This window comes from Dermacentor variabilis, chromosome 2 (genome assembly GCF_050947875.1).
Source record: "Dermacentor variabilis isolate Ectoservices chromosome 2, ASM5094787v1, whole genome shotgun sequence".
Classification (NCBI taxonomy): Eukaryota; Metazoa; Arthropoda; class Arachnida; order Ixodida; family Ixodidae; genus Dermacentor; species Dermacentor variabilis.
The window spans coordinates 37,565,456-37,593,223 of record NC_134569.1 but is presented as its reverse complement, the minus strand read 5'-3'; the positions used below and the strand labels follow the sequence as shown (position 1 = coordinate 37,593,223).

The window sequence follows — 27,768 nt, the reverse complement described above, 5'->3', positions numbered from 1 at the left end:
AGTGGGGTTGAAGATTAATATGCAGAAAACAAAGATAATGATCAATAGTCTGGCAAGGGAACAAGAATTCAGGACCGCCAGTCAGCCTCTAGAGTCTGCGAAGGAGTACGTTTACCTAAGTCAATTACTCACAGGGGACCCTGACCATGAGAAGGAAATTACAGAAGAATAAAAATGGGTTGGAGCGCATACGGCAGGCGTCATCAGATCCTGACTGGAAGCTTACCATTATCACTAAAAAGAAAGGTGTACGATCAGTGCATTCTACCAGTGCTAACATACGGGGCAGAAACTTGGAGACTGACAATGAAGCTCGAAAACGATTTAAGGACCGCAAAAAGAGCGATGGAACGAAGAATGATAGGCGTAACGTTAAAAGACAGGAGGAGATCGGTAAACGAGAAGAAAAGGGGTTAACCGAGGTGCCCCATTTTTATTAATCATATCATAAGAAGCCAACAAACATTGACACCGAGTACAACCTATTGTCCTGGGTATCAATGTTTGTTGGCTTCTTATGATAGGAAGAGAGCGGTGTGGTTCAGAAAGCAAACGGGGATAGTCGATATTCTAATTGTCATTCAGAGGAAGAAATGGAGCTGGGCAGGTCATGTAATGCGTAGGTTAGATAACCGGTGGACCATTAAGGTTACAGAATGGGTGCCGAGAAAACGGAAACGGAAATGCAGTTGAGGACGGCAGAAGACTAGGTGGGGTGATGAAATTAAGAAATTCACAAGCGCAAGTTGGAATCAGTTGACGCAGGACAGGAGTAATTGGAGATCACAGGGAGAGGCCTTCGTCCTGCAGCGGACTTAAAATATGATCATGATAATGATGAATGTGATGATTATGATGATGATGATGGTGGTGGTGGTGGTGGTGGTGGTGGCGGAACATATACTGCATTAAAAAAAAGCTACTCCAATCGCTCATTCGCGACACTCGCCGTATCAAAAAAATTTAAATTAAATTATGGGGTTTCACGTGCCAAAACCACTTTCTGATTATTAGGCACGCCGTAGTGGAGTACTCCGGAAATTTGGACCACCTGGGGTTCTTTAACGTGCACCTAAATCTAAGTACACGGGTGTTTTCGCATTTCGCCCCCATCGAAATGCGGCCGCCATGGCCGGGATTCGATCCCGCGACCTCGTGCTCAGCAGCCTAACACCATAGCCACTGAGCAACCACGGCGGGTCACTCGCCGTATCTGGACACGCCACAAAGTCCCTAGAGGCTTCCGTGCATTATGGCATTTTGCTCAGTCTATACAAAAGACGAAGCCCCCAATTTCAAATATGAGAAAGTGTCATAATATTTTGTATTGTATTTGTGCTTATAGAACCCACTTTTTTCTGACTGGAGGGGGGGGGTTGACAGGCCAGTATTGTGCAGTGTTTTGTGTGAAAATAAATGTACTATTATTATCAGCAGCAGCAGCAGCCTCTGTCTCCATGTCTTGACAGCGTTCCTGGACTAACCATTTTAGAGATTTGTTACGTTTTCTTTCATGATTTCGTTCTTTTGTGTGTATCGTATATAAGGTTGCATAAGAAAGCCTTGACTTTTTCAATGGACGTGTCTAGAGCTGCCTTCAATTCTCGTAGTCCTTTGTTCTTGTTTTAATAATAATAATAATAATAATACTTTTATTGCCAATAATCAAATCAGTACATTCATACAGGCCTGCCAAAGCCTTTGAAGGCTTGAGCGGCAGTGCCTGGCAGGCAGCAAAACCATACACGGTACATTGATATGCCAGTTATAAGCAGCGAACTCAAGTATAGAACACCAAAAAAGGTTATTAGAATTTATAGTGTCTATGAAAAGAAATTTCATTGAGCATAATGAAACACAGAAGTACAGCAATGCGTGTGAACAAAAATTACCGTGAGATGATGCATAACCATATACCAGACTGACCGTCATGGTGCAAAGGAATGGCACAACCACATGCATAAAACACAAGCAGTAACGGTAAATAAATGGAACAAGTGCGTCTTTACGAACAGACACGCCTTAGTAGTCTCTTTAACTTATATTTCGTTTTTGCACAAAATGTGCTGTGCGGTAATTTATTGAAGTAGGTGGGCACATAATGGGCCCGAGCTGCATTGCTTTATCACATGTAATAAAGAAAATTCTGATAGTTCAATCGCTGTCGTGCCAATCTCGCAATGTAGAAGCCATCGTTCTGGTATTTGCTAATATTTATTTATGATTAGTTTTACCATCGGCATGTCCACGCTTCCGGCTAAATGTACACGTAAATATTTCCAGTATACCCTAACGGACGGAATCGCAGAAGCAGCTTTCACCCTACTAGGCTTAGCATTGTGGTGAAGCAAGTTTTCGCGAGCACGTTATAGGGCAGCTACGAGTATAGTGTGGTTATGGTTTCCTATACCTTGAAAGATATAGGATTATATATATAGCTCCTAGTCTTGGACCTTGGAAACGGCTCAGAGGTTCGCACTCGCCATCGTAGAGGCTATCAGCCCTGAGGAAAAAGAGTAATCTAGTTGTTTTGAACCCACCCTTTCTGTGTGTCTTAGAAGACTAGGGAGTCTTAAATCACGGAGCTCTTCTTATAGGTTCATATAAGTTTGCTCGTATAAGTTCGCGTAAGTTTACTTCGTATATGTTTGCTCCGCGATTGCCCCGGAGATTGGCACTGGCCAGCGATCGTGGCACTGGCCGCGATTGGCCAGTGCCAATCTCCGGGACAATCGCGGTGGCCAACGGAACGACGTCCGAGGCGACAGCCATTCATGAGCTGCTCTTACGCGAGATAAGACTCGCGAGAGCGGCCCTATTTCAAGTGCGTGGGCTCGTAGTCACAAAACTTCTCCTAATTGCATGTGCTATTGCATATGCGTACGCATATGCTATTGGTCATCGCCTCGGCCATCTTCTCGTTATCACGCGAATCGCTGTCATGAGTGGCAGTGAGCGCCGCGTGCAAGCGAACGAAGAAACGCTCTTACGTAAGAGAAATTCCCTTCGCGTGGGACGCGGGCGGTCTTTTAATGAAACGTGGTCTTTAATGAAACAATGACGAAATGTGCCACTTACATTTTAGCCCTTGGGAATGTCCGGCAGCCGCCTGCAAAGCAAATAAATAAATGTTAAATTCTTGCGCTGATTCCTACGGACCGGCGCTGTTACTTAGGTGAAACATGCAGCATAACCTTCATTGCGAATGTCGCCGGACGAACCTTTAGATCAGTACTCTTTGAAAACAAGGTCTTCTATAGCGACATCGCATGGGTTTGGCGTATGTGGGTTCTGGGTATCTCTCTGGCCTCTGGGTCAAACAAAGACCCTTTCGCGCCTCCAGAGCGTCGTAGCGAGTCACAAGGGGCATCAAAATGTAGGTCTCAATGAGACGAGAAGCGAGGGTTAGTCTCACAGTATGTGCTGTTAATTGCGCGAGCGTGATTAGCGCCAATATAGTCGAAATTCAACCAAATTGCACCATAAGTTGCACTACCTTGGGCCCACCTGGCCTCATGGCACAAAAAATAAAAGAAAGGCGCGTCAATCAAAGTCGACGCGAAAGAAGACAACTTCGACGTACATGAATGTCTTTCTCTGTGGTACATGTGCGTAAACAAAACAAAACATAAACAGCGAGTGAAGAAACTCCACTTGAATAAAAAGTAATAGAGGGTCCGGAAAAAATGTAAGGTCTGAAAAGGAAACAAAGAAAATAATCCAAGTGATGCAAACAATATCATGCAATTATGCAACGTTGCATCATCTTTAATGCCCCAATTTCAGTACATATATAGATACGCATACTATATACTTAAACCTTGTCTTTGTTCGCGTCGACTTTGGTAGGCACGTCTTTCCTTCTTTTTCTTTATTTTTTTTCAATACCGCCAGAAGACAAGGAAGCGTTATGTGTCGCCACTGTTACATTTTTTCTCATTTAACACGATACTGCCGTGCCACCACCTCCGCCTCATTCTCTTTCTTTTTTTACACCAATTTTGATGTGCTGCATCTCGCGTGCTAATCGCATGCGAAGTCGGCAAATTCTTCAGTGTATTATGGAATTTTTGTAGAAGGAGGAAGCGACAGTAACACCAGACTGCATGCACTTCAGTTGCCCAGGCAACCTTACCAAAAGTTATGGCGTTACTTTCATAACACGGCATTTCCGCTACACGGACCGTAAAGGGAGGCAATTAAGCTTTTGCGATTAACTAAGTTAAAGAAAAGTGCAGCTCAGCATCATAATAACAGCGTGAAGAGCACGATATCACGTTGTCATGTTATGCATTCAACAAGTGTCCTTCATCGTTTGCACTGAGAGGGGGTGTCGTATAAGAAATATTTGTGACTTATTGATGGTGAAAGGTAAACATGTAATGTAGCATAGCAAAATGTGAATATAGCTGTACTCAGCTTAGCGAGCTGAACATTTGCTTACACTTTTTTTTTAAATGACCGTATTGGTCAGACTGTAACGATTTGCTGCCGTTGTAATATTCTTATTCAAATCCGTTACCATTACTTTGTGGTAATTTCTCGCCATTAACTCCGCGCTGATTCTTGATGTGCAGTTTCGTCTCCCTGCCATAAAACAGTAGAAATCAATAATTTCTCAATTAACTAGCCGGACCTCTAAGTTATTTATTAGTATATTTTTGTATTCTAGCATTTTCCCAGTGTTATACATGGTTTTAGGTACATATTTAAGGCTCTCCCCGCGATATACATGTGTTAATATGGTGCAATGATGGGCACTACGATAATTTACGTGCAGCAAACTCGCACACAGTTTGTCTTTTTTTTTCTACTTACTTATTTTCTATCTGTCTTTCTTATTTTTTTCTTCCACTATATTGGCCCACATAAAGCGAAAGACCAATTGTTCAATGTCTCCGTGACGTAGCGCACCAGACTTAAGCATTGCCTTTTCAGGGAGTGCGGTCAGCTTTAAGAAATCAAAACAAGCCCTTTTATAAGTCTCTATCGTTTTTCGTTCTCCCTTTTCTTTTCGTCTATGTGTACAGATGCTCAGCCACTCGAATCAATCTTCAAAGTCTTGCCTTTTGTCCCGAACTTTTTAAATTTTAAGTTGGTACTCGAAAAACTGCAGCATCTGCATCCACGTAAACGAGCTAAAGGAAAGAGATAACCGTCGCCCCATAAGCGCGAGTACGCGAGCCTCAATGGACCATTACTCCACTTGAGCCGCCGCAGGGAAACTAAATGTTGCGGGGAAAATCGCTTGCCGACGCACCAACGCGACAAAAAGAAAGAAAAACGTGATCAAACTCAAACCAGAGCCTTCCATTTGCCTTCCTTTCTTCCCCACAATCTTTCCTCGCTGTCCCTAAATCTCTCCCCCTTTCCCTCTAGCGACGCTCATCGATTCGCCGCCATTTTGAATTCTTGGAGGCTAACCTCGACACCAGGGAAGTGTGCGACAGGTAGATGAATCCTCCTCGCCTTTTCTCCGCGGGCATCTCCGCGCCCCGCTTTATCGACTTGCCAGGCTCATCATCACACTCAATTTTATTTTACGCCCCCACAATCCTGTCATCGCATTATACCTTCTTTTCTCCCCTGGGACCTCACGGCGCTGGCCTCGCTCGCCCGTCTGCCACGCACGGCAGACGGACTATTTCTGCGACGAAGCGAGGCCAGCAGACGGCGCGCGCAGTAGCGGGCTGTTTAATTATTCGCGCTTAATTTATTAAACCCGAATACGCCCTTGGCGTCAACGCGTCCTGTCGCGATCCTTGGCTGACTCTATTCTCATTCTTACGCACGGAGGGTCCGAAATGCCTGCCGGCACTTTTAATTGCCCCAGGTGTCTTCTGTACTACTCCGGCTTCACAATCGCGTATTCAACCTCGCTACACGCCCGTTCAAGTTTCTGCCGTGCATTTATTTTTATTTGATGCATAAGTGCCGTACAGGGCAGGCGTTTTGGATATTGACAGGTGTAATAATATTGTCGCGCCTGTTGCGTCCTTGACTGGTCCGTTGTTTAATTTTCTGTCTGTCTATGTCTCTTCTTTTTAATCTACTGGCGTACAGTGCATTGCGGTATGTTGGTGTACGTATGTCACCTTCTGCAACGAAAAAAAGAAAGGCACGCGCAATAAAGAAAAAAAAAAAAAAGAAACAGCTGACGCGTGCCTCGCTGCGACGTGCAGCGCGATCTCGCGCGTTGGCGGCAGCGAATGCTTAGTCCGGTCGACCAAACCACCTGTCGCTCGGGTTAAGCAAGCGGCGGCTGGAATCGGCCAAACCGAAAACATAATCGATGTGCTGTACACGTTTACCTTCTCAAGGTGGCGCTGCGGTCGTCCCAGCTGACACCGACAGAGCGAACGCTTGTCTCCAGAGGCCCATCCGACGGGTCGGTTCACGTCACTCCGTCCACAAAACCGCAGAGGTTTCCACTGGCACCGTAGCAGCAGTTTCTTTACCACTCAGCATCGTACCGCGCTGTAGATGATCTCTCTATGAGCGCCGTCGAAGGAATAATGCCGCTCGCTAAAAGTGGTGCGAACAACGCGCGGAAAATGAGTTTCTGCCCCGGGGCGACGGTGCTGCCCTCTGTGCGACACTGCGAAAAGTGTTCGAACAAAGATTGGCCAAGCGCGTCGACAGACGACATTCGAAACTCCGCGAGAAAGTCTCTGCGCAAACTTTCAAATAGGTCTCGAACGCGTTGACGCGTTGTCATGTGACTAAATTCACTGGCGAATTTGTTGCCAGTGCTATTTGCTGTGTGCTTAGCATTTCAATAATTTCTCGACATCTAATGTGCAGTTCGAGGTCGCAATAATGTAAATTTATATAAGGCACCAATTATTTCTGGCTGTTGGAAAGTTGTTTTAAAAATATATAGAAATATTAGAAACAGGCTGCAGAAATAGGCCTTTATGACCCTTATAAACAAGCTGCAGTAAAACATGATAGTGAAATTATAATTACGATTTTTAGCGAGCTGCATATTGTAAGAGATGGGTCGCGCATGTCAAAAAGGGTAGCTGGCCCATGCCGTCATCCGACTCATCCACTCTAAGGACGCTGTTGAAGGAAGGAACATGTTCTCATCGAGAACGAGGAGCGCTGAGTTTATTTGTAATATCTACATGAGTAGAGAACGTTACATCTGAACAATCTAGTATGACTGAATTGAAGCACCCCTGAGGAGCCGAAAAAGTCCGCTTAAATCCCCTTTGACCTCCCTGGATCCCTAGGCCAGGAAAATCGGCCGTCACACCTTCGTCCAATCGGAGCGTCCAAAGTCGCCGAAGAATCCGCGTTGAGGGCGAGGGTGCTCATAATCACTCCGGCACTTTTGTCCACTGAACACACAAAAGGCTAAACCCCATTAGCGCGATTTTGTGCGCGACAGCGACGAGCGACGGGTTCGCGCGACGGATCAGGCCGTCGCTTGAACAGATCGCTAGGTCTTGTCGCGCGATCGCTCGGTTTTGCAAATCTAGAATTCGTCGCTCGTCGCCCGGAAGTGCTATGAGCGACTAGCCAATAGCGCAAAGCCGGAACTAGATGTACATAACTCCAGTACTTCCGATTGTCGCACGGAACGAGCAAACGATTGAATTTTTATAGGTGCAAGGATAAGAACCTACTGCAAGACTTTCAGAAATATTTTATGTTGCTTTTTACAGTAAAATACATCAACTTAAGTTAATAAAGCACGCGTCACGCTAGTTTCGGCGCCTATATTGCTGCCCTCATACCGGCAACACTGGGGAGACGTCGCTCGAAGTCATCGCTCGCATGGGGTGCAACTTGTAGGCGACGAGCGAACGCGACAGCCATCTCCATCGCGTCGCCTGTCGCTGTCGCGTGCAAGATCGCTTGCATGGGGTTTATACTAAAAGGAGTGGCGTCTCGTAGACAGCTATGGTAGACAGGGATTGTCACGCTTGACTGAAACTGGCGCGTCTTGGTTTCTGGGGTAAATAATAATAATATTTGGGGTTTTACGTGCCAAAACCACTTTCTGATTATGAGGCACGCCGTAGTGGAGGACTCCGGAAATTTTGACCACCTGGGGTTCTTTAACGTGCACCTAAATCTAAGCCCACGGGTGTTTTCGCATTTCGCCCCCATCGAAATGCGGCCGCCGTGGCCGGGATTCGATCCCGCGACCTCGTGCTCAGCAGCCCAACACCATAGCCACTGAGCAACCACGGCGGGTGGTTTCTGGGGTGACCCAGCAATTAGCTGGAGCGTTTGTCAAACGACCTTGGCGGTTGGCAGTGGTCGTCATGAAACGGCGTACTAGAACGCCCTCTTCGAATAGTTTCCTGCTCACATCTTCGGAGACGGTGGCAGTGTACCATCCATCAATACTCTATTCGCCAAACGTGTCTAGCCTTGGTGTCGCCGCCGATCTGTCCGAGGGGACGCATCGTTAGCATCACGAAGCGATTCGCCGCAGTAGGGCAGGATTGGCTGCAAGGTCACTTCCCCTGCTGGCCGATCGTATAACACATACCCCATGCCGCAAACCTCAAAAATATTTCAGGTGCATCAGCAGAATTATCTCGTTCAAGGTCAATGCGCTCGAAAGAGACTCAGGCATATCAAAAACGTTCTCACACATGGCCTCCAAAGTTAAGCTATCAGCAATTTTAACAAAAAGGCTTTGTTGGGTGCTATTCTAGACATTGTCAAGTACTCCCATGTCGGTATTTTGAGCCAATGTGAGAGGTCCTCTGGGCTAATCAGAGCCGACAAGATGGCCAACTCGACAATATGGAGGGACAGTACCAGTGACACTTTTGTTTTGTGGGTCATCGTCACTTCACATAGAATCCCATTGTGTGTGTTGGATCTGCGTTTATTTTATTTTTCTTCTGCATTTGTTAGGGGTGCAACCATGGCGTGTACACCTGCAGAAACTGCGCCCCCAAGCGATTATTGACTTCATAATCGAGAGACTTCCTACATGACTAAGTTGAAATTACTTCAGACGTCTCGCTGTCAGCAAATCGTATCTACAAAACCTACAAGCTACTGCGATGCATTATGCCGCTGCGTCTGCGGCCTTGGGCTATGCGGAAAAGCTTGAGAGCGAAATTTAGAATGACTTGAGTCGCATATTCATGTCCACCCTTCTTTAGAAAATTGTCATGAGCTCTTTTGAACGAGCAGGTCGTTATCGTAGGCGAGTGCGCAAGGTATCGAGGGAAAAGAAATATGGCGTCAAGGTCTGCATCGCCGTTGACAAATATGTCATCTATGAGGGAAGACCTGCTGTCTCTGCGAAGGGCGCATTGCAAAAAATAAATAAATAAATAAAGCTGATGCGCGTGATATAACATGGTAGTTCTAAAAGAAAAAGTGATCTCGCTTACGCAAGTGCCAAAAGAATGTTCTTGTAGTCACGTGAAACTGGATAACTTTTTCCTAAGAGAAATAAAGTTTATATTACTAGATAACTTTTTTTTTTATTGACGGAAAGCCTCAAGTTGTTGTGGTAGCTTACTACATGCATCTTTCGGCGCCTATAAATACCGAAAAGACAAAGCAACATTTTTTTCCTGCTATCCAAGGCACCTAGCTATGTGATACCTTGCGAAAGCACAGAACTATAGCTTTAAGTTACTGCACTTTGTGTTCATACGCATTTCTGCTGATTGACATACCGCATATTCAAGGACTACCAAAAATCAAGCCATAACCGTAGACGGTTCACTGGTATGCTCATTTTAAGAAGACGCGATACCTTTCTTCAGATACACCATAGTGAATGGGCCTTTTTTCCTCTTCAGCAGTACATCAGGCTGTGGGATTTAGTTCCATTTTTACACGAGACGCATAATTTATGGGAACAGCGTTGGTATTTGCACTCAGTAACACGCACCTCCTAATGTCTCAGCCGAATGTACCGTTCATGTACATTCTGCATAATTTGTACACTGTATTCTGCAATTATGTACACTGCATAATTTCGGCTAGTTAGTTTGCGAAAATTTTAAAAGTGGTACGCGGATGTTATGCACGACGAAAGGCAGTACGATCAAACACACCGAGGCGCGCGGAAAGACAAAGGGCACCGAACGGCTACCGTCTCTCTTCTTTCTTTCTCTCACGAACGGCTATTCTTTCTTTCCCTCTCTTTCTACAGCGAAGCTGTATATGGCTAGGTTCCCTTTTTTTCTGCGTGCGTAGAAGAGGTACGCATTATATATATATATATATATATATATATATATATATATATATATATCGAGGGTGTCGAGTCTAAAGTTTACGAGACAAAAGACAGCGTAAAGAAAGAAGCTGAAACGCACGAAAAAAAAGCAAAAAATTAAGCGCCATTCCACTCTGTGAAGGTGGATGACCAGCGAAGAGTGGAATGGAACTTAATTTTTTGCTTTTTTTGTGCGTTTCAGCTTCTTTCTTTACGCTGTCTTTTGTCTCGTAAACTTTAGACTCGACACCCTCGAGACGTCCAAACGTACCATTACAAATGCAAGAAGTAGTGGTGCATTTTCATCGGTGTCCCGGAAATACCGTTTCTTAACTTCGAGGATCCTTTATTTCAAGCATTCTCATAAGAACGCGCACGACATGCAGCGCACGAGCGCGGCGGTCAAGTGGTGCCGCTCGTCCTGCTGCAGACCTCATCGCCGCGGTCGTCGTTGGCCTGGAGACCCGCTTCGACATCCCGCGCAGGGTAGTTGTTGAGCAGGTTGACAAGCGAGATGGAAGCCCAGTTGTCGCGACCGCACCTGGCCGCAGGCCCGATGGGCGACAGCCTCAGCGTGCGGCGCCTTTCAGGCGTCGCCGTCCCGTCGGGGACCTTCGCGTAGCGGCAGCGGCGACTGTCCCTCTTGGCTCGCTGGCTGTGGCACGCGTAACAGGACAGGCCCAGCGCCAGGGCGGACACGGTGGCCGCCGTGAGCACCACCTGTGCAGCGATGCACAAGAGCGCCTCGTGTTATGCACGTAAATCGCTCGACAGAAGCGTTCGCTCCTCCGTCCTCCTGTTCGGAGTTTCGGACGTTTCGTAGGCTTTCTTGTACATTTGAAAGACAAACGCTCGAACAGTGCCGAACTATTGGACACTAGTACAATTTAGCTCGATAGTTGTTGGACCAAACGTCATCGACGATGCGCATGGGCAGTTGAGCTCAACATGACCTGCATCTCGGGAGCATAGAGGATGGGCGAGCACCGTGGACGCAGTATATGCAGAAATCATCTTAATTAAGGAACCCTTCGCCAGGCTTGCGTATTGCATTGATAAGCGCAGTGCGGACATGACACGGTGAAGGGTGTCTGAGAGCTTATACCCCCGCAAAAATCGATGTATACGTCGCAACAACAGCTGAAAATTCAAGCGCTCATGCGTCCTTCTTCTGTGAGGAGTCATATATAATTACCGCCAGCGATATGACGTCACGCGTGCAGTGCTCGTAGCACTCAAATGCAGCTCGTGTGCACTCGCGAGCAAAACCGCCTCTGGGAATGTGTCTTGCTGCGAGGGAGAAAAAGGAGCCGGGGCTCGAGGACATGAACGTACGCGTAGGTCTTCGGCCCTGATACCGAAGAAGCGGGAGAAATGTCGCTTAATGGCACTGACTGGTGGAGGCGACGGGAAAGAACCTCGTGCTTGAAGAGGGTACAGATCGCCTCCTCGCACTTCAGCCTCGTAACATCTCCTTTGATTCTATATACGGGGTGATCATTCTTACGGAATTTTTGGAAATCACCTGTGGCAGGTATAGTATAACCCTTATCCTTGAGCTCGACTGTTCGAAAAGGCGCACATTACCACTTAAAGAAAGCGAAATACATAATCGACTAATGAAGATTAATCAACTTTGTGATTAATTACGTTACGGCACATATTGGAATTTAAGAATTGTAGCCGCGAGTGTGCACGAAGTTCCCACTTGAAATTAATTTTCAGTATGATGCCAGTTTCAAGATATTCATTCTTAAAGTGTGCGAAAAAATACATCGGCATTCCAGTTACTTCTGTGCTTCAGTGCATAAAAAGGGCGTTTTCTTAAAAACTATGTTGAAAAACATCGAATTTTTACGGCGGGTTGATGGCGCATATCGCCTAACTAGTGTCATCCTGGAAATTCATTCAAAGCGAATACGCCTTGCAAACTCATTAAGGGAAAATAAGACATCCACCCAATCGTAGCAATTGCTACAAAGAAAACCCATACGGGTTCCTCGAAAGATAGGCCGCGCAATTGAAGAAAAATTCGTCCTGATCTGGTACTCCAACCCGGGACCACCGTTTTTCCGGGGCAGCTGTTCTACCATCTGAGCTAACCAGGCGGCTAGCAGATGCCAGGGCGAAGCCGAATTTGTCAACAACTCGAAGCAAAGGCATATGTCATGCTTTGCATGCAAACTCACACGCTACAATTAGTAAATTGCAGTATGTGCTGTTACGTAATTAAATAAGTAGTAGTCAAATAGTTAATTTCCGCTAATTCGTGGAACATGTGTTTCAGTTTCTCGTGCAAGTAATTCCTCCTCTCCGAATAATCAGTCATATCATGTCATATGTCATTGAAGAACGTAGCGTGCGTACTTTATAGACACGGAAGTCCCGCGTATAGTGCAAGGATGACAAAAGTAAGGCGACTGCTTCGCCCGCGACCTTCACTGCTCCAGTGCTGCATGGCCGATCTTTAGCACCGCTTCCAAAACGCCATGAAAATATATCAGTCCTTTCATACGGTTCCCTTCAGATTGTGGCTGCATTACGCTGCAAAACGATGTGGCAAAGTCGGCTAGCTCATAGCACGCTGCTTGAGCGTATCGGTGTGCTTGTGTGATACAGTTGGCTAGACGTGTTTACGTATCATACCAGGTGCCCCGCCCCCCCTCCTTTTTTTTTTTTTTAGCTGCACCAAGTTTTCAAAAATTGCATGTGGCAGATAGCACGTACATTTCTACACCTTTGATTTTGATCTCTCGTAGAAGTAATTGGCCGCCATTGGAATCTGAACCTGGCAACGTTTAACGTTAGAACGCTATCTAGTGAGGCGAGTCTAGCAGTGTTATTGGAGGAATTAGAGGGTAGTAAATGGGATATAATAGGGCTCAGTGAGGTTAGGAGGACAAAAGAAGCATATACAGTGCTAAAAAGCGGGCACGTACTGTGTTACAGGGGCTTAGCGGAGAGACGAGAACTAGGAGTCGGATTCCTGATTAATAAGGAAATAGCTGGGAACATACAGGAATTCTATAGCATTAACGAGAGGGTGGCAGGTCTTGTTGTGAAACTTAATAAGAGGTACAAATTGAAGGTGGTACAAGTCTATGCCCCTACATGCAGTCATGATGACCAGGAAGTCGAAAGCTTTTATGAAGACGTGGAATCGGCGATGGGTAAAGTCAAAACAAAATACACTATACTGATGGGCGACTTCAATGCCAGGGTAGGCAAGAAGCAGGCTGGAGACAAGTCAGTGGGGGAATATGGCATAGGCTCTAGGAATAGCAGAGGAGAATTATTAGTAGAGTTTGCAGAACAGAATAATATGCGGATAATGAACACCTTTTTCCGCAAGCGGGTTAGTCGAAAGTGGACATGGAGGAGCCCGAATGGTGAGACTAGAAATGAAATCGACTTCATACTCTGCGCGAACCCTGGCATCATACAAGATGTAGACGTACTCGGCAAGGTACGCTGCAGTGACCATAGGATGGTAAGAACTCGAATTAGCCTAGACTTGAGGAGGGAACGGAAGAAACTGGTACACAAGAAGCCAATCAATGAGTCAGCGGTAAGAGGGAAACTAGAGGAATTCCGGATCAAGCTACAGAACAGGTATTCGGCTTTAACTCAGGAAGAGGACCTTAGTGTTCAAGCAATGAACGACTATCTCATGGGAACCATTAAGGAGTGCGCAATAGAAGTCGGTGGTAACTCCGTTAGACAGGAAACCAGTAAGCTATCGCAGGAGACGAAAGATCTGATCAAGAAACGCCAATGTATGAAAGCCTCTAACCCTACAGCTAGAATAGAACTGGCAGAACTTTCTAAGTTAATCAACAAGCGTAAGACAGCGGACATCAGGAACTATAATATGGATAGAATTGAACAGGCTCTCAGGAACGGAGGAAGCCTAAAAACAGTGAAGAAGAAACTAGGAATAGGCAAGAATCAGATGTGTGCGTTAAGAGACAAAGCCGGCAATATCGTTACTAATATGGATGAGATAGTTCAAGTGGCTGAGGAGTTCTATAGAGATTTATATAGTACCAGTGGCACCCACGACGATAGTGGAAGAGAGAATAGCCTAGAGGAATTCGAAATCCCACAGGTAACGCCAGAAGAAGTAAAGAAAGCCTTAGGAGCTATGCAAAGGGGGAAGGCAGCTGGGGAGGATCAGGTAACAGCAGATTTGTTGAAGGATGGTGGTCAGATTGTTCTAGAGAAACTGGCCACCCTGTATACGCAATGCCTCATAACCTCGAGCGTACCGGAATCTTGGAAGAACGCTAACATAATCCTAATCCATAAGAAAGGCGACGCCAAAGACTTGAAAAATTATAGACCGATCAGCTTACTGTCCGTTGCCTACAAAGTATTTACTAAGGTAATCGCAAATAGAATCAGGAACACCTTAGACTTCTGTCAACCAAAGGACCAGGCAGGATTCCGTAAAGGCTACTCAACAATAGACCATATTCACACTATCAATCAAGTGATAGAGAAATGTGCAGAATATAACCAACCGTTATATATAGCTTTCATTGATTACGAGAAAGCGTTTGATTCAGTCGAAACCTCAGCAGTCATGGAGGCATTACGGAATCAGGGTGTAGATGAGCCATATGTAAAGATACTGGAAGATATCTATAGCGGCTCCACAGCCACCGTAGTCCTCCACAAAGAAAGCAACAAAATCCCTATAAAGAAAGGCGTCAGACAGGGAGATACGATATCTCCAATGCTATTCACAGCATGTTTACAGGAGGTATTCAGAGGCCTGGAGTGGGAAGAATTGGGGATAAAAGTTGATGGAGAATACCTTAGCAACTTGCGATTCGCTGATGATATTGCCTTGCTTAGTAACTCAGGAGACCAATTGCAATGCATGCTCACTGACCTGGAGAGGCAAAGCAGAAGGGTGGGTCTGAAAATTAATCTGCAGAAAACTAAAGTAATGTTTAACAGGCTCGGAAGAGAACAGCAGTTTACGATAGGTAGCGAAGCACTGGAAGGGGTAAGGGACTACATCTACTTAGGGCAGGTAGTGACCACGGATCCGGATCATGAGACTGAAATAACCAGAAGAATAAGAATGGGCTGGGGTGCGTTTGGCAGGCATTCTCAAATCATGAACAGCAGGATGCCACTATCCCTCAAAAGGAAAGTGTATAACAGCTGTGTGTTACCAGTACTCACATATGGGGCAGAAACCTGGAGACTTACGAAAAGGGTTCTGCTGAAATTGAGGACGACGCAACGAGCTATGGAAAGAAGAATGATGGGTGTGACATTAAGGGATAAGAAAAGAGCAGATTGGGTGAGGCAACAAACGCGGGTAAACGACATCTTAGTTGAAATCAAGAAAAAGAAATGGGCATGGGCCGGACATGTAATGAGGAGGGAAGATAACCGATGGTCACTAAGGGTTACGGACTGGATTCCAAGGGAAGGGATGCGTAGCAGGGGGCGGCAGAAAGTTAGGTGGGCGGATGACATTAAGACGTTTGCAGGGACAACATGGCCACAATTAGTACATGACCGGGGTAGTTGGAGAAGTATGGGAGAGGCCTTTGCCCTGCAGTGGGCGTAACCAGGCTGATGATGATGATGAGAAGTAATGACCCCCTCATCGAGTAATTTAGCTCAAAGGTTAGAATTGTGCCAATTGCCACAGGCAACCTTAAACATAAAAATTGAAGCTAGAAAAAGAAAAAGAATGTAAAGCGCTCACGAAAGACGAGAAAAAACGCAGAACAAGCGCTCATCCCGTGTTCTCGTCCTTCGTCCGTGCGTGCTGTGTGCATACCACACGAAACCTTGGGCAGCCAACACTTTGACATTTAAAGACATATTGGGCGATTCTTATTAAATCTGTCTATATAAATGCATTTCCCCCATTTCTGCTGTTCCCTGTGCCCTCCCTGGAGCACCCTCTCGAGCAAATACAGCCGCACTTGTCACGAGACGCGCCCTCATCGCATTGTGGTTTGAGCACCCGGTGCTGTGCCAGCGTGCACCTGTGCCACGGTGACCAGGTCGAGCCGCCGTGCCCCCCAGCGGAGTGCCGCGCGCCTTTCCATAGTGGCCGCCGAAGGTGCGAGCGCAGCCAGCTGGCCCAGTGGCTGGCCCCGCAGCGGCTTGGCGGTGCGGGCGCGCAGCGGATGCGGCCGATCGTCGAACCGCAGCGCAGCGCCCAGCTGCGGTGGCGGCGTTCTCTCGGGAGTGGACGTCATGAGCGTCGTGAGGGCGGCCAGCGTGGTCATCCACCTCCGGGGCACCATGTCCGCGGCCGCCGTCGCAGCAGCAGTGTCAGCCGCCAGGGCATGGCCCTGCCCAACACACCGACGCTCCGCCAGTCCAGCCGGCGTCGTGACCCGTCCTCTTCCTCTGCTTCCTCTTCTTCCGCATATACCATCTGCTGCGCGGTTACGCCGAAGGACTCGTTCCCTGGTGGTGGTGCAAATGGTGCAACCCACTCTGGGGGATCGGCCATGAATCGGGCGGTGAAGGAACTGTTAGCGTATTGAATTAAAGATGTATATATGTAGATCCTTGTGATCTGCTGGCACGCACCCACTCTGGGGAATCGGTCAAGTATAGGGTAGGTTAGAGTAAAGCGTAAAATAAGTCAAAATATTATAACATAAAGCTATAATCTAAAGATAGAGATTGTAGAGCCTGCATTATTTTATGAAACTGAAAATTCTACCATGACCATAAAGTAAACACAATTCAAGTTCAATTTTGGTGAAACAAAATTCTCAGTTCCGCCAGAAAGACGAATCACCAATTGCGATAGCAATTTAGTAGATAGCTGTACGAAGTAAGGATAGTAGTTTTATCGGCCGTATAAACTTGTAAACATTTGCTTACTAACTAAATTAACAATGATGTAAGCGCGACTCAACGAGGACGTAGAAAGAAACAGACACACGGAGAAAGCACTTTGTGTGTCTGCTTCTTTCTACGTCCTCGTTCAGTCGCGCTTACACATTCTATCATGGATTTCAACTAACTAGACAGTCAACGTGTTTTAACTAAATTAAACAGCACAGTGTCACGCGCGCACAGGTGAACGTGAACAAATCTCACACGATGAGCGCGGAAATTCGCTGTGAAAACGCTGGAGTTGGGACTCGCGGAAGCAGCCACGAGCCACTTGACCTGCGTGCATCTGTCGCTTCAATTGGCGTACGAAACGTCGAAAGCACAGCGCATGCGAAGCTACCGGCACTACGCGCAATCTCCAAACAACGCAGATCGCTTTGAAGATGAGGCCCGCGTGGACCCGCACTTTAGCTACGTCGCAGACCGCTTTCAAGACACACGAGCGCCGGCAACGCGTCCCTACGGCGTCCGCCAAAGTCCTCTCCTACGGCGTCCGCGATTCGCGTTGTCAACGCCGTAGTAGACGCCGCGGTTGTCTCCACTCTGTAGGAGGAGGACATCGAGGTACCATAGCAGCCGCCGGAGAAGAACGCCCCTCCTCCCTCGCCTCACCCCCCTGTCTCACGCGCCACAGGAGAGGGCACGCATCGGGCCGCGTTCCTCGCTCGCGCACGTGATTGAACCGCGTTCACCGGCTCCATCCTCACTCGCTTTCACTCTTACAGAACCTCACGGCGACGGCGACGGAAGAAATGCGCCTGTAGTGTCTATAGAACTGCTATGGCAATAAAAGGTGGCTAGAAAATTTTGCATTCATAGTTAAAATCTCATTGATCCTAAAAGAAAGCCTTGCTTAAAGCTTAAAATCAATATGGTCATGGCTTGGATAAACGAAGTCAGGGTGCCTTTGCCATAGTGGACAGGGAGTGTCCTCTCGAAGTCGCCCTCCTTATACAGGGAGGGTGACTTAATTAATTTTGCGTAATTAGGCAGAATGAAAAAAGATAATCTGAGTAGCTCCAAGCGACGGCAAACAACATTACCTTGGTTCTGTCCATCTGTCTGGCATTTGCATATTTTTAAATCTTGGTGCGTGGTAGTTCGGACACCCTGTATATGCCACCAGTCGTAGTGGCCATCGACCATAGCCGAGTCCTGTGGGTACCTGCCTGTCTGGCGAGCTTACGACGAATACGTGCTGTTGCTCTGTATTTCCACGTTAATATTTTGTGTCTGCGTTGGCGTCTCACATTTGCGTAGGGCAGTCGCTTGAGCAGTGGCTTGTATAGTTTCGTTTGTACCAATGCTTGTGATTACGATGATGATGATTTCCTTCACGCGACACATATTCACCTGGGGGGTTGGCCAAGAAGCGGGAGGTAGAATTAAAAGTAAAATAAGATTACATGAAGAAATAAAGGGCGATATATATGTTAAGAATAGAAATCGAAAAGCAATTTTACAGGGTTGATTGAAGGTGGTTGAAGTAAACTCAGAATTTTGCATGGGAACTTTTCAATAAATGATGAGGGAATTTATTGAGTTATCGCACCAATCTATTTGTATTGCCAATGAAATTTCATATGGCAAGACAAACATCCCTGGAGCTGAAGCCCAGTGCCGAAGTCCCGACAGAAAGGATAAATTTGGAAGTCAATGGTATATATATAGTCCGAGTTTGTGGAACGCAGCTTCGAGAAGTCTTTTTCGTTCTAGCGAGAATTCACGACAGAACAAGAATGAATGAATAAAGCCTTTATTTTAAGGAAGGGGACGGCTCTAGGCCGCTGTTCAAGAAGAAATCATCAATTGTCTCCGGTTCATTACAGAAGTCATTACGAAGCCTCCAAAATGTCTTTCTCCGTCTTCAGCTACTGATGTCGCGGATTGCTCTTGCTCACTGAACAAAAGCAATCAGCGTACACATTTAACGCCAACCTTTCTTTGCTCGCCCCTCCACTCTTCCCTCTCCCCCTTACACACACGCACACACACATACAAATCAAAACTGGGCCAATGCCAGAGATGGTGTAACTAAAGCTGGACCAAGCCGGGAGACTTTAATCAAAGGTGATGATTTAGTGGGCTGATCTTTACACCCGTATACAGTATGTGTCCTCGTAAATGTTTTAGTCTTTCTAGTACACTCTAAAGCGACAGGCCAGTCTTGTTGTTGTTGTCCAGCGAATATGTGGCTCATATCTACTATGGGGAATTGGTCAAGAAATAGGTAGATTGGAATGGTGGACTATTGTGTGAGTACTAGTTTCAGTGCAGTGCGCTATAAAAATCTAAAATTTCAGTAGTCAGGCCTGGGCTTGTACGCATCTTAAGCACTGTACTCAAGATATTTCCGTCCAACGCCATACTTTCTTTCACAAAATAGGCACGCATAAATTAGGCCCGCCAGCGTTTTACCGCCCCAAACTAAGGTCCTTCTATGGGACTTTACCCCAAACTAGCGCGGGCCCGCCCGCTAGAAGAAAAGAAACCACAATACGTATTTTAACAGGGCAGCTTTCTTTGTCTGTATACAACACCGGGGTCGTCATCGTCGAGTCTCACAGAGTAAGGTGCGCCCACTTCGGATACAGTGCGACAGTAAACTTTTCCTATCCTAAAGACTACAGTCAAATCTTGTGACTTTCTGAGCCGATCCGTACACGATGTGTCATAGCAAAGGTTTTAGTATGGTGTTTAACGCACGTTGATTTGTTCGGAGGCAGTGCATTGAAATGTGTGGTTGGACTGATCCTCATCATGCTATCGCGTTGGACTGACGCCACCTAGGTGGCATTGATTGGACGCTTAGGTATACACCTAGCTTCTTTGCCCCTTTCTCCGGTTTGGCGTCGGTGTCTCACCGAGTATAAGTATCGGGCGTTCTCATACCGCTGAGGCACTCAGAACGGTAGCACGAAGAACAGCTGTGACGTTAGCGTGGAAGAGTACGGAGAAAAAGCACATGCGTAGTGGCGTTGGTTTATGCCTGGCAAACGGAATACGTATAATTCAGTGCTACCATAAAGGTCATTTGAATCAGTTTCAGAATTTGCATTACAATGAATCATTTGCAAAATTCCGTATACCTGCGCCCCGCAAGGCTATAATTTCCAACCAAAAACTGACAGAAGAATCGTGCAACCTTGCAGAACCGCAACCCAGTTTCCAGCTGTTTCGTTCAAGCATTTGTAATAAATTCAGTCGCGCGTAATGATCTCACACACTTTAAGGCCCGTTTGAAGCTGAGTGCGAAATCTTGCGCCACCGGTAAAGCTTAATCATGTACGAGTTCTGCACCGTTTGAATGTGTATTTTATTGCACAGGCCATGATTAAACCAAACGCTTGGAATTTTGCGTATACACTGTTCGATACGGACCCTTTTCCTGGCATCACTCAAGTTCCCCGATCACATCCAATCGCCGTCGCATTCCAATTATGGTGCGCCGGGGCTCGTCTACCACGTTACCGGACACGTCAGACAGGTTGGCGACCCCCACGTCATGCGCCGCACGTCGAGCGATTGTCTCCGCCCCCCCGTCCCCCTCCCCTGCTTTACTCTTCCTGAAAGTGCAACGGGATGCTGGCACGGTTCCAGGTAGTTGATCTTGGTCCCGAGCAAAGCTGATTTGCGAGTATGGAAGGTCGTTCGACAACAACCCGTCTCCTCCAGCTGAACGCTTCCAGGCGTGGAGGTGACGCCGGAGGCAAGTCAACCCTCGGACAATGGAGCCCTTGCATGGAGCGTCCTCATTGGCCGAATGTAACGGTACTTGCACGGGCGCCTACCAATGGAGGAAAATGATGGCACCTGAGATGGCTCGGCGATTGGCTGAAAATGAAGGGACCTCGAGAGACCGAAGGGGTTAAAAGCGAGACAGGGAGAAGAGTTTTTCTTTGTTGTTGTTCTTGCCACGGGCCGCAGCGTCCGATTTGCTGCCGGCCGTTGATGACTTTATGACTGTTGATTACTTTGTGTCATTACTGTAAATAAACCTTCAGTTCTCAAAATCCTCCTCAACGTCGGCCAACCCCCGCGCTCAACGGCAAGATCTAATAACACATAACACGTACCGTGCACCGCATTCGCCAAATATAAACATTGTGTAACGTAGAGTCACCTCGAGACAAGGGGAAACATAGCTTAAAATTGTCGTACCACACTTTCAAGCATATCTAAAATTAATTTTTCGCGAAGGCTGTATTTCTGCCACGTGCATCTAGCTTTGCACAAAAGATTTGCTATAGCCTTGATACCCCCCCCCCCCCAATTCTCGCAAAATTTCATCTTGGTGGCGTTTCCAGTTCTGCCAGGGAAACAGACTATTATGTGTGCCCTCAAGACACACTCATGCCGTTCCGTTGCGCTCGCATACGTCATTTATTGCAAAGGACAATTTATCCACCCACATTAAACTCTAAAGATATATATAAAAATATATAATAAGATATTAACATTGTGCAACGCAGACTTCTTTCGGGAAATCGGGGACCATACAGCTGTTAAACGGCAGCGTGACACTTTCGAACAGTTGCTTAAACAATGTTTTGCAAAAGCTGCATTTAATCCACACGCACTTCGCACACAAATTTGGTTAGTGGTCCGCTGTTTTTAGCTAAGTTTGATATTGCCGGAACTTGTAGTTATGTCAGGCCTGCATGGTAAATTTTGCGCTGCTCGTAAAATTTAATCATATACACGGCGGAGCGCACGAAAAAAAGCAATTTATTGCATAAGCCTTTATTGAGCCAAACGCTAAAATTTGCCTGCACATAACCCATAACGCGTCCCAATGTTTTCGCCACAGTAGTTTGCGGACTACACGGGATCTCGGAAAACTTCGTATTTCCGAGCAGCCTGGTAACTGTACCGAGCAAAACCGTAAATCACAATGTTCACATAGCGACTGGAAATACGAATACCAGGCTGCTGTTAGGCTGCATGCATGCAGAGACATTAGCCCCCCCCCCCCCCCCCCGCCTTCTTTCTTTCAGTTCACGTGGTCCGTAAACATTTGCGGTCGAATGGTATATGCAGTTTGTGAGTACAGATATCGCGGGTGATCGTTTTCAAGTGTAGCAGACTTTTTAAAAGTTACCTCTGGCAAATAGCATAATTCTTCTTCCCCAGTTGGATTATTCGAAGAAGCGGACATTACCCGCACGAGCATTCAAAACGCATTACCAACTAATTAAATAAGATTAATTAACTTCTGAATTAGTAACTTTACGGCATATATTTCAATTTACGAATTGTAGCCGGTACATGAGTTTGCAAGGTGTATCCACGTAGAATGAATTTTCAGGAAGACAGCAGTTTCGAGCTGTCCATTGCCAAAGTGTGCGACGAAATACATGGGTGTTTCAGTTACTCTTGTGCTTCAATTCATAAAATAGCGCTTTGTTAAAAGAAAGTAAGTAGACCACCAGTGCATTGTTTTCCGCAAGTTTCATGGCGCATATCTCAAAACTCGCGTCGCTCTCAAAATTTGTTCCTAGTGGATATGCCTTGCAGCATAACAGACTACATAAGGTAAATCACACTATGCGCCATAATATATTATAATTAAGAAGTTAATTAGTGACTTTCTGGTAGTTAGTTGAATATGTGTTTCGATTTCTCGAGCAAATCATGTCCGCTTCTTTAAACATACGAGCTCAAGGAATGGAATTATGCTATATGCGACAGGTGATTTTTAAAAATTACAAAAAACTTAAAAATGATCACCGCGTATACAACGATAGTTATAATAACTCTTTGGCTGGCAAGCCTGTAGGTCAAACGGAAATATTTTCGGGCTCAGTTCGGGCTCACGCTTTTCGGTTCGGTTCCGGTTTAGCTCAGGAGCGAAAATTAAAACTATTCGAACCGGCTCAGAGTTATCTGTACCAGTTCAATCGGGTTCAGATGGCTTCGAAGAAAAAAAGAGCATTGGCGTGCTTTCACCTTTCGGATAAAAGCGAGGCACAAATTTTGTTGGGTCTATACTCCAGCCGTTACATTTTCTCGAGCTCTTTGTCCAAGCATTGTGCCTTAAAAATAATGGAATATATCCCATTTAATGCTAAACTGTCCGTGTACTATGTGCTCATTCTTGTGAAAGTGAAGAAAAGGTGCCTCGTTCCTGATAACAGGTTGCATATCATCTTGCAGAAATGAGCCAGTCGCAACTAACACAACTTTACGAATAATTCCTGTGATGTGGGAGTGTGAAGCCATCGGCTCCTCCTTCAGCGAGGATAGGTGGGCTGCGCTCTTGGGCAGCCCCGAACTCAACGACCAAACCCTGGCCGTCCAGAGTGCCCGCGATCGGGCCGTCAAGCTCGGCTTGGCGGTCCCTACGTGGGACTAGCCGGGTGGCGCGGGATCTCCCCTGCGTCTTCTCTGGACCAAAATAAAGTTACTTCACTCACTCACTCCTGCATCAGGTTAATGAATCGATACATTTCTAACAAATGTATATAGGGGTCAACTAAATAACGCAGTGAACGCACTGAACAAATATGTTTTAACTAATGTGTGTAGCGATCAAAATATTGCAAAGAATAAAAAATTGAAGACACTTGAGCGTCGCATTTGGGTGGAACACGATAGCATTCAAAGCTCCCGACTGCTTCTCACGCTTTCCGGCAACTGCAGCGTATGTAACCGTAATATTTACAGGGAAAGGCTCGCGGCGAACGCTATGCACGAAGGCGGGCTTTCTGGTAGAAACGCGGCCTCTCGAGTGGGCGACGATGCGGCGGAGGCGAACGCCCGTTTCAAGGAAACGGACGCGCCGCTCCGTGGCCTCCGAGATATTTACGCGCCGGCGCGCGCCAATAGCCGATGCCGTGGCCGGTCTATGAATGGTGGAAAAGGAGTTTGCTTCAGTGCTCGCGTAACATAATTATGTTTTCTCGTATATTCAAATTGCAATCCTACGCTATCATGTCTTTAGCTTGTATGTAAGTCGTAGTTTACGATTTTTCTACGTGTTTTAGCTTGAGAAATTCAGTATTTCAGTAACTTCCTTGCGCCACATGAAGGACCTGGGTATGGGTGGTTCGAAACTTTTTTGCCAAAACGACGTCTGACGCTGGACGCCGACGCCAGGCTTTCTGCGACACGAGACCCTTAACGTTATTGCATTAATATATTTGTCATTGAAGTATGTACGCTACAAGCTGCAAAACCTATATCCAACAGCTCAGCTCAAGTGCAGTACTGTGCTTGAAAATAGTATATATACCGAAAATAAGCAGTATCCTCCATAAAAACACAACGGCACCTATTATGCATACAGTTGAGTGCACTAATGAGGCAATTGTAGTGAGCCACATAACACTGTGCAAGGTGTTGTCTGCTCTTGTAGAATTTCATCACCAACCATTCGGGGGTGAAACTGCAGTTGAAATGATTAGGAACAGTTCCTCCAAAATGTTCTGGTTCGAGTTATATTCCAGGAAGGCAGAAAAGATATTGGTTCGGTTCAGTTCCAGTTGAAACAGAAAATAACGGTTCAGCTCTGGTTTTTGGTTTGGTTCCAGTTAGATGCCCCACACAATGTAGCAAGCATCAAATCGATGCAGTAGCCACAGTATCCATGGCGGTTGCCGAATTCATGCATGGGTGCAAGGAGCAGTGCTAGGGAAACAAGATAATGCTTTAGGCAGCCTTCTGCACGTTGCTTCAGCGAAAGCACACGAATACGAAAACATTACCACTCCTGCCCTTCTCCTGTGCAATCAGCTATTGGAAATGCAACTCATTGTACGCTGACACACTTTGCTCCATTCAGGCTGCAAATTGTGGAACGGTAGAGGGAAGACGTGTGCATTAGTTGACTGCAAAAATAGTATTGTAAGGAATGGAATGAATCTGTGTGACCAAGTCCATAGACCGCTGCTACATAAGGAATGTCCGTGTTGTCGGCTCTTAACGATGCACTGCTTTCCTCGAGAATCAAAAATTTGCTCATCCGCCAGCAGTATACCGCTAACCTTCACGAAAGAACTTTGATGCCGAAACGTCAAGAAGAGTGAGTATGCTCTTTACACAGTGACAAAGGGAGTAGTGCCACTTCATGGCCATAGCAAGTTTATCATACATTATTAATGCAAAAGCATTATATGTCCCATGAGGCAGAAAAGCCGGCATTGTCCGCAGTGAGTCGTAACAAAGATCATCATCATCAGTGACATCATTTGCGTCTTGTGTGACGCCAACAATAATACAGAACAATAGTTAGAACAAGTTAGAGCAAAGCGACTTAAGTTGGAATGAAGTGGATTAAGGTGAAGTCAAGGAAGGTGAATTAAAGTGGATTAAAGTTTGTACAAATTAGAGCAAAGCAGATTAAAGTAGATTAAGGTGTATTAAGGTTGTTACAAGTTAGAGCAAAGTTGATTAAGGTGGAGCTGTGAAGAACATGTGACATTGTATGATGGCACATATGATAGATCAAGATGTAACTAATTAATGAGAGAAGTCATAATACTTTTGCATTCAAATCACGTAAGGATGCTTAAGTGGCTGTCAATTTCTTTTACACACATACACCCCAACTCACATGCAAACTTATGCCCACTCTATTGCCAACGTATCAAGAATAACTGAATGGGCACTTGAATCAATACACCGAAGCATCAGTGATGGTGACTGCGCCAACAACACACTAATGTTCAAAGCTGAACACTTTGTGGCGAGCGATAATATGTCTTTGCTATAATGTATTACAAAGAGCAGGAGATCTACCTTTTATTAAAAGCCTTGTGTGCAGCAAGAACAAATCTATTGCAAATGAGCACACCCACGAGAGATTAGGCAGAAAATAAAGTCAGATATAAACAATCAGATAGCAACTGCACTAAGAAACTTTTCCGAGTCAAAAACATGACAAGAAACCTGAAATAACAAAAAGAACACTGCAGCATAGAATTCTCATCTCGCACAGGAATTAGAAATGGTCACTTCTTAAAGTTATACTAACTCCATGATAAGTTACGAATGTGTAGCACAGTGTAGCCAGGCAATTTATGTACCAAAATCTTTGAAGACAGCAGTCAACCTTAACAAACCATTTTTTTTTCTTCTTTTTTTGTTATTCCGGAGTGAAGAAAAAGGAAAGAAAGATGCAATGCAATGTCGTAACATAAATGTCGCGAAGCTTGTCTGATGTAGCAGCAGTAGCCAATTACTTGAGCGCAGCCTTGTTGCCTCTAGCTACTCGATGTCTGCACCACAAGGACCAAGGCAATGTATGATGCTTGTGTAAGCACATAGAAATACGACACATATCTAAATACATTTAAGGCTACATACCCTATCACAGTGGTACATCCGTTCGGAGGAATGGCCAAAATGCACATAAACACAGTGGCACATAGCCATTGGCCCAAGTTGCTTATATACAGGGTGATCATCTTAATTTAAGCTTACTGAAATTTTAAAAAATTGCTAGCATGAGAAATTGAAGCACATTTTCAACTACTTCAATATTTTCGAAATAACCTCTCAAGCACTTTACAGCGCATATAGCAATTACTAATTGTAGGCGGTGTGCTTGAAAGGCATATCCACTTGGAATGAATTTCCAGAAAGACATCCAGTTTGGAGATATGCATAATCAAACTTGTCATAAGAATGCACTGTTGTTCCATTTGCTTAACAAAACACACCTTTATGCATTGAAGCACAAAAGTAACTGGAATGCCCATGTATTTTGTCCCTCATTATGGGAAATACATCTATAAGCTGGTGTCATCCTGGAGATTCGTTGGAAGTGGATACGTCTTCCAATCTCACCGGCTACAATTCGCAAATTGCAACATGTGCTTTTTTTAAGTAAATCATTAAAAAGTTCATTAGTGGATCACGTATTTCAATTTCTTGTGCCAGTAATGTCCACCTCTTCGAATAATCCAGTTCAAGCACAAGAATTATGCTATCTGGTACAGGCGACATTTAAAAATTCCAGAAAACTTAATATTATCATTCCATATATCCACGAATACATCTGGCCAAAAAAAAAACTATGATAAATGCCAAACCAGAGTGAAGAGGCAAAGAAAGCACTATTTAAAAAAACTTATGTTCTGGTTCAGTTTGATTCCAGTTTGACATCCTCATCACAGGCAATTTGCAGTATATTCACACAGACAATTACAGTATTTTTACTGTACAATCAGAATTTATGCGTACATGTAGCAGACGCCATCAAAAATTTTCTCCTGCCCCATAGACCCACCTTCCCCACTTATCACAGAGTGCCCAGTGATGAAGTTCCTTCTTGCACCCCCAACGAAAACAGAGAATTGTGCTGTGCTGCCTCCCCCCACCTAATATCTCAAGAAAAATAGCCTTGTGCCACCCCTGAGACCTTAATAGTTCCCCTGGTAACAAGGCAATTTTTTAACAAGGTAACACCTGTTTCTAAAGCTTAGCCATGGTCAAATTCATTTGCGTGAGCTGCAGTACGAATCAACACGAGAGGGCTGTCAATTCGACACATGATGCCATGTTAGCAGAGACATGCAATACCCATTTGTTAGGCCCACCATCATGGTCTTACTACTTAAGATGCTTTGTTGCATATCTTTGCTGCACTGTGCTTGTTTTTCGTTGAAAAGAATACGAAATAAAGATTGAGTCCCACTTTGATGCAAGTGAAAAAAGGTGTCACAACA

The 27,768-nt window shown here is 45.5% G+C and overlaps 2 protein-coding genes across 2 annotated transcripts in view; both read right to left on the bottom strand.

Annotated features, from left to right (window-relative positions):
• The window catches only part of LOC142571643 (uncharacterized), a 33,669-nt gene extending 27,129 nt beyond the window's left edge, over positions 1-6,540 (bottom strand). The window contains exons 1-2 of the mRNA XM_075680160.1: positions 6,312-6,540; positions 3,079-3,109 (exon numbers count right to left, since the gene is read on the bottom strand). Of these exons, the coding sequence (XP_075536275.1) occupies positions 3,079-3,080 (2 nt within the window). The 5' untranslated portion in view covers positions 3,081-3,109; positions 6,312-6,540. The remainder of the gene's footprint in view (positions 1-3,078; positions 3,110-6,311) is intronic.
• A 3,905-nt stretch (positions 6,541-10,445) lies between these two features.
• On the bottom strand, positions 10,446-16,584 carry LOC142571642 (uncharacterized). The gene is made up of 2 exons (XM_075680159.1): positions 16,228-16,584; positions 10,446-10,930 (listed from the first exon to the last, which is right to left on the bottom strand). Exons 1-2 carry the CDS (start codon positions 16,489-16,491, stop codon positions 10,613-10,615), a joined length of 582 nt encoding a protein of 193 aa, XP_075536274.1. The 5' UTR covers positions 16,492-16,584; the 3' UTR covers positions 10,446-10,612.
• Positions 16,585-27,768: the final 11,184 nt, after the last annotated feature.